The sequence below is a fragment of the Enhydra lutris genome, unplaced genomic scaffold, assembly GCF_002288905.1.
Source record: "Enhydra lutris kenyoni isolate GAN:26980312 unplaced genomic scaffold, ASM228890v2 scaffoldscaffold33, whole genome shotgun sequence".
NCBI classification, from domain to species: domain Eukaryota; kingdom Metazoa; phylum Chordata; class Mammalia; order Carnivora; family Mustelidae; genus Enhydra; species Enhydra lutris.
Window position 1 is genome coordinate 7,351,379 of NW_019154117.1, and position 7,735 is coordinate 7,359,113.

Below are 7,735 nucleotides of genomic sequence, written 5' to 3' on the forward strand. Positions count from 1 at the left end.
AGAGGGAAGCAGGCTCCCTGCTGAGCAGAGAGCCCGATGCGGGACTCCATCCCAGGACCCTGAGATCATGACCTGAGCCGAAGGCAGCAGCTTAACCCACTGAGCCACCCAGGCACCCCCCCTTTTCTGCTTTAAAACAGAGCCACACCGGAGGCCAGTGATGACAGCGTCTTCACAGAGCTGACTGTTCTTGCTGAGCTAGGCCATGCATTTCCTACCCCCAGGCAGCCGAGGTAGGGGGGGTGGGAGGGGTAAAGGGGGCGCCCAACATGACTGGAGCTGCCCTGGGTGCGTACCTATTCATTTGGGCACTCAGAGGCTCTCCCATGAGAGAAGAGCTGACTCCTTCATATGTCTTACAGCCTCTCTTTTTCCAGTAGAGAGGGAATCACTTCTGTTTTTATTTTCCCCCAAATGAATCTGAAAACAAAGGTTATGGCTTCCACGTGATAGAGAGTATCAACTAGACAGATATGGTAGCTTCTATTTATGGCGGTGTACTACAGGCTAGCATTTTACATATGTTTCCTATTACATTAGCACTTACAAATGATCTCCATTTGACAGACGAGCAGGACGGGGCTCTTAAATCCTAATGCGGGAGCATTTGCAGACGTGAATGTCCACAGGGGGTTGTTCTGCAGCTGTAGAAGTATTCACCCTGATGAAAATTACTGTATTCCTCTTAAAACCTTGAGCTGAATTACAGAGGAAGGTTTTAAGATCCTTGGCATAGAGAGAGGGAAGATGATGAAAAGCAAGTCGGATTTGGGGGTTGTCTGCAAGTGCGGCAGCCCACGGAAGAACGGCTTGGAGAATCGGTCTGTAATGAGGCTGAGCGTACAAGGCAGACAGCACGGAAGTCTGGGATACTACCAATCTGTGTGAGGATGTGTTTCCTGATGTGTACATATGTGAGCAGGAACAGCTTACTACAGTAGAATGATTGTATTACCTAATTTTTTTTAATAGAAATATAGTGGACACACGATGTGACATTAATTTCAGGTGAACAATATGGTGATTCAACAGGTCTGCACATTCTGTTACGCGACCATCTGTCACCATACAACCTTATGACAGCACCACTGACTACGTTCTCCATGCTGTCCCTTTCATCCCCGTCATTTAGAATTCCGTAACTGGAAGCCTGTACCTCGCGCTGCCCTTCACCCATTTTACCCACCCATCCCCCCCTACCATCCTACCCTCTGGCAACCTCTGGTTTGTTTTTTATATTTATGGATATGCTTCTGCTTTTTTGTTTGTTCACTTTATTTTTTTTTAGATTCCACATATAAGTGAAATCATGTGGCATTTGTCTTTCTCCGATTTATTTCACGTAGCATAATGTCCTCTGTTGTTGTCCATGTTGTTGCAAATGGCAAGATCCCATTCTTTTGTTATGGCTGAGTAATATCCTGTGTGTGTGTGTGTGTGTGTGTGTGTGTGTGTGTGTGTGTGTGTGCGCGCGCATGCGTGCGCACACATACCTCGTCTTTATCCATTCATCTGCTGATGGACACTTGGGCTGCTTCCATAATTAGGCCATTGTAAATAATGCTGCAGTGAACACAGGGGTGCATGTATCTTTCCAAAATTACTGTCTTCATGTTCTTTGGGTAAATACCCAGTAGCAGATTTTCTAGATTGTACAGTATTTCTATTTTTTAATTTTTTTTTTTTTTTAGGAACCTCCATACTGTTTTCTATAGTGGCTGCACCTGTTTGCATTCCTTCTAACAGTGCATGAGGATTCCTTTCTCTCCACATCCTCTCCAACTCTTGTTATTTCTTGTCTTTTTCTAGCCATTCTGACAGGTGTGAGGTGATCTCTCATTGCAGTTTTGATTTGCATTTTCCTGATGATGTGTGATGTTGAGCATTTTTTTTTTCATGTGTATGTTGGCCATATGTGCATCTCCTTTGGAAAAAATGTCGATTCGGTGGACCTAATTCTTTCTATCTTCCTGCATCCAAGTCTCTGCCATAAAACCTTTCTGGGCTTTCCTAGATTGGGTGGGCTAATCTGGTCTGCTCTTGGACTCTGAATTTGGCCTTGTGACTTGGTTTGGCCAATGGGTTGAGCAAATGACATGAACAGAAACTTATACAGTGCTCACATGGTTGAAACTGCATCCCCTCTCCTGCCCATTGCCATGGCCATGGGTGCATGCCTGCTGGAGGATGGAGGAGATGTGGCCTAGTCCCCCCTTTCATCCCAGCTGTCACCCAGCTGATCATCAGACATATGAGTGACTGGCACCAGCCCAAATGAGAAGGACCTTCTGGTTGAAAACAGCCCAAACTGCTGACTTGCAAACTCATAACTAAATCAGTGCTTGACATTTTAAGCGATTAAGTTTTGGGGTAGTTTGTGATGCATCATTATTATAGCAATAAATAACATAATTTATGAATAGCTGGACACATATTTATCATGGGTGTGTGCTCAAAAAAATCTTAATTACGAGGCGTGTGATCAGTAAAAGACGTGGAGACAGCTGTGTCGGAGTTTGTTTTGGGATTCCACTTCTTACTCTCATTTCTGTTCAGTCATGTCTGTACAGATGGGTTTCTTCTCACCCTTAAAATTTCAGCTCAGTGTCGTTTTCTCCAGGAAGGCCTCTCCGGCCATCCTATTAAAGATGGATTGCACACCCAGCTCTCTCTATCCTGTTATCTCATATGAGACACACCAGTAGCTGAAACTATATATTCTCTTTCTCCATCAGAATGTAAACTGCGTGAGAGAAAGAAAGTTATCTTTTGGGGGGTTTTGTTCTATTGCTAACCCAATATCCCTAGTGTTTATATCACCCACTAGGTGCCCTGGAATTGATCAAAGAACTCTAGCTCAGTGAATGTGTAAGATGGATTTTGTGATTCTCATGAAGAATTCATCTTCACGTTTTGTATCTTTATTTGGCATCTACATAGGGAAACAAGGCGTCCTGTCTGCATCATTTTGGCAACATTCTCTTCTCTTTGCTCTATGAGAATATGGACCCTTGGTACACAGTGTGGCATGCCATCAGGAGGATGGGGAAGAACTTTCTTAATCTCTGTTGTCCTGGGGCATAAAGCAGTGTTTGAATGTTCAAGGGGGAATCTGCTCCTGTTGTTATCATAGATTAGTTTAGAAACATAGATTAGTTCATAATGATTTTTACTAGTCTCTGAAATTCTCAGAATGAGATGGACAAAGTCCACTGGTAAAGGTTGAGGTTGGTCAACAGTGAAGCAGAAGTGTGCAAATTTTGGCTTGTGAAAATAGTGCCTGATGGAGATAATGTCCACGAAAGAAAACTCGCTTTGGCAAAAGCAGTAATCGTTAAAATGTGTTACTGATAAAAATTAAATGGTGATTTTAGTTTTGATTGGAAAACTTATGGAAAAAACTGATTTTGACTAAAACTGTTTTAGTTAACATAAAAAGGGGGTAATTTGAAAGTTTTGAGGGTCATTGTACATTACATAGATCAAGAAATTAAATGGAATCAATAGGCATTCACTTCAAGAAATTTTTTAAAAGAAAAATCCTCACTAGCAATAGAATTCTTACCAATTTTTGTATTAATACACAAAATTTTAAAAAGTTTTCTGGGTTGAAAGTATAGTACAGAATGTCCCCTAGGCCCCACCTACATACACGCTGGTCTTCTAAGATACTTGGTTAAATGGAAACTTGACTCTTGAACTTGGTAATGTGTCCATCAGCATGCGGATTTGTTCTTCTCCCTTACTGCTTTACTCACCTCCAAAGTAAATGTCATTTGCTGGGGACAAAGCATCCTCTATCAGCTCCATCTGTACACATGGTTTATCTACTATGGGGATGACCTTTTGTCACCAGGAATGTGATCGGAGGTGTGGCATTGGGCTAGCTCATGGGGAAGAGCCTAATGTCATCCCATCACTGAAGAAAGCCCACAAATCCTATTTGACATAGGAGTTCTACTTTTCCCTGACAGAAGACTAACTGCATTATAGGGCTCTGTAGCCACCCTTTTTTAGGGACAAGAAAACTTAGGACAGGGAGTAAGAGAGTGAGGTTTCACAATTATTCAGGGTCACAGTTAATTATTAGCAGATCAGGGACTAGAATCTAAATTTAAATCTTCCATCTTGCTGAACTACATTGTTAGTAGCCCTGGGTTGGTTCATCTCAGAAATCCACACCAGACTCGAGGTTCTAACAAACCCAGTGTTAATGTTGAAAATAACCAGTTCCTTACATGGGAAAAACTGGTTGTATTTGCTTAATGTTTCTAACAGCATTACAAACCATCTACTTTTAAAAATAGACAAATGACACACCCACTTCTTTCCTACGCCCAAATGTCAGCTTATCCATCAGCATGTCCAGTGATCAGGGATTTCCCAGGGATTTAGCTTAGCATAGCAGAAATGCGGATATTTGAGCAAATGGCATATATTACCACAGAGAGGCAAATGCCAAAGAAAACAACAAAAATGACTGAAAGACTGCAAATTAGGCAAGGCACGCCCTAGACGTGAAGCTTGAAAGAGGCAGTTGCTGGGTGTAGGAAGGGCATGGATTTAGTTTGGATGAATTTAGGTTTGGGTCCTTACTCTGCTACCTTTAGGTGGGTGTCTACACTCAAACCTTCTGCACCTCGACTCCTCCAGCTGTAGAATGGGGCAAGAACACCAGGCCCTAAAGGAACTTCAGCGATCCTGGATCAAGTTTGGGTTGTAGATGCTTCTCTCCACACTCAGGATTGGCTAGCAGCAGTGGGACCTCAGTTAGGATGGACACGGGTCAGCCAAGTCTCACTTCTTCCCTGCATAAACTTACTTTCCTTCGAATCTGAAGCCAGTTCCAATTTGTCCTCTTTAAAAAAAAAAAAAAATCGTGATCCTAACCATTTCACAGGTTGTGATACTGAAATCAGATAAAATTTACAAACAGGACAACAGGTGTTCTGTAAGTGGTGAATAAGAATGAGGAGGATGGATGGGTCCCACATACATAAACAAGGAATCCTTCTTAAAATCAGCCTGTCCAGGGACGTAAGACTAAATCTAGATTCGGGGGGCGCCTGGGTGGCTCAGTGGGTTAAAGCCTCTGGCTTCAGCTCTGGTCATGATCGCAGGGTCCTGGGATCGAGCCCTGCATCGGGCTCCCTGCTCGGCGGGGAGCCTGCTTCCCTTCCTCTCTGCCTGCTTCTCTGCCTACTTGTGATCTCTTTCAAGTATATAAATAAAATCTTAAAAAATAAATCTAGATTCGGAAGCTCCTAGGACCGAGCTGAATTCAGTTACTTACGGGACTTTGTCTTTCCAGCTTGGTTCTGTTTGCCGGAGGCAGCAGAGCCCTGGAGGGAGCAGGGGCCCCTACCCCAGGCAGGGAAAAAGTCGGGGAACAAAGCAAGGCAGGCCGCTGATCGCCCAGGACGGGGCCGACTGGCCTCCTCCAGGCTGGGGAAGGGGGCGGGAAGCCGGAGCGTGGGTACTCACCGCGGCCCACCACCAGGCGTGGGGGATGCTCGTGAAGTTGGTGTTGGGGATGTCGTGCTCCACGGAGTAGACGGCGGCCGAGAAGGTGAAGATGCCCATGGCGATGAAGAGCATGAGGCAGCCCACCTGCTGGTAGCACCGGCGCAGCGTGAAGCCGAAGGCGCGCAGGCCGGTGGAGTGGCGCGCCAGCTTGAGGACGCGCAGGACCCGCAGGAGGCGCATGACGCGCAGCGCCTGGCCCACCTTGCCCACGCGGCCCACCGCCTCGATGTCGTGCTCCCGCGGCGAGCCCTTGCCCTGCCGCTGGTCCTCGCCCGTGATGCCCTCGAGCAGCAGCTGCAGGTAGAGCGGCAGGATGGCCACCAGGTCGACCACGTTGAGGGCGCTGCGCGCGAAGCCCCGCAGGTCGGGCGTGGAGGCGAGGCGCAGCAGGAACTCGAGCGTGAAGAAGGCGATGCACAGCACCTCCACGTGCTCCAGGACCGGCCGCGCGTCGCCGCCGCCCGCGCCCGGCCCCGCCTGCTGCTGCATCTCCTCCACCGTGTTGAGCGCCAGCGCCACGACGGAGATGAGCACGAAGAGGCTGGAGGCCACCCCGATGGCCTTGGCGGCGACGGACGAGAAGGGCTTCTCCATGAGGTTCCAGAGGCGGCGGCGCTGCGGCCCGAAGAAGCGCATGTCGCGGAAGAGCTCCTCGGCCTCCTCCGCCTGCGCCTGCGCGCGCAGCTCGCGCTGCACCTTGAGCTGCTCGCGGAGCTCGTCGCGCCGCTCCTCGAAGCAGATGCGGCAGCAGCGCGGCGTGTACTTGAGCCGCACGCCCCAGTAGCCCAGCTCCTCCAGGAAGCCGCGCGGGCACAGCTCGTCCAGCACCAGCAGCACCCCGGACGTGTAGAAGTTGTAGACCAGCTGGAAGACGGCCGGGTCGCGGTCGAAGAAGTACTCGTCCGTCCGCTCCTCGTAGTCGTCGCACAGGCCCAGCTGGCGGCTGCGGCTGGTGGACGTGGCCAGGCGGCCCAGGCGCGTCTTGGGGTAGCAGGCCAGCTGGCAGCAGTCCAGGCGGTAGCTTTGGCCGCCCACGTTCACGTTCAGCGTGGACAGCGCGGCGGCGAGGTCGGGGCTGCTGGCTGGCGGGGCGGCCTGGGCCTCGGGCTGCCGAGCCTCCTCGCCTGGGTCGTCCCTCAGGCCGTCGTCCTCCTCGCCGTCCTCGTCCTCCTCGATGTAGTAGTTATAGTTGCCCTCGGTCCACGGCGGGATGCTGGCCGGGGAGCCGGAGCGGGCCCCCACCGAGCAGATGCTCCGGCGGTGCGGGCCGGCCCCGGCCTGGGATGCCTGCTCGCTCTCTGGAGTGTTCCAGGGCCTGTGGCCCCAAGACCGCCTCCGCTCGCTCTGCTTCAGCATGGCTGCGGGGAGCGAGCCCCTTGATCCGCCTTCCTGGCAGTCGTGGGGTCTCTGGGCTGGTCCCCGCCGCTGGGAGGACGGGGCCTGCACGGGCGCGGACGTGGAGCAACCTGCCGGGGGCGAGGGACCGCAGCAGTCCAGCCCTCCGAGCTGCGCAGATGGCTGTTGACTGCTCTAATCGTGCTGATAGGGAAGCAGCAAGTGTTAGGAGGGATTTAGAGCCTCTTAGCTCCTTTCCTCCCCCTCTCCCTGCACTCCCTGACGTCGGGCTTGATTATGTGGTCGTAAATCTGTAGATAATCGGGAGGTGGCAGGGATTATTGCTAATAAAAATGTCGCCAGCCCCTAGGCCTGTCCTTAGGAAGAGCTCAGTGTTCTTGTGCTGGGGTGAAAGCCCCTGATTTAACTCCAGAATCCAGATGCCTGTGTCCTGGCCTCTGCAGGAACGAGGACAGAAATGGCAGCAGAACGCTTAAAGCGGACTTTATCACAAGCCTGTTGTCTTCTTAGCGCGGCCCCTGTTTAGATCACCTAAGACTTCAGTGATCCCCTTCCCGTTCTTTCACGTGATCCTTTCTGGTTTTTTCCACATGGGTGCTACTTAGCACTGCTTTAGAATCCAGTCCTATCGTCTCTGTCCCGGCCTCCATCCCCTTTGTCTCTGTTTCTCTGCCTCTGTTTCCTTCCCCGCTTTGCAGTAATGAGAGCATATTCCCGGATGCAATCCCAGGACCAGTGGGTACACGTTCTCGTAGCCCTAATTAGCTGCTCTGTTAGGGTCAGATGTAAAAGTGGCCAGACTTGATTCCAAGGAAAAGGTCTCCTTCATTCTTCAAGACATCGCTTTAATTTT

General features: G+C 49.8%; 1 protein-coding gene across 1 annotated transcript in view; it reads right to left on the reverse strand.

The window, feature by feature from the left end:
* The window catches only part of LOC111153521 (potassium voltage-gated channel modifier subfamily V member 2), a 50,887-nt gene extending 44,005 nt beyond the window's left edge, over positions 1-6,882 (reverse strand). Inside the window, exon 1 of the mRNA XM_022512576.1 lies at positions 5,485-6,882. Coding sequence (XP_022368284.1) covers positions 5,485-6,882 — 1,398 coding nt within the window. The remainder of the gene's footprint in view (positions 1-5,484) is intronic.
* Positions 6,883-7,735: the final 853 nt, after the last annotated feature.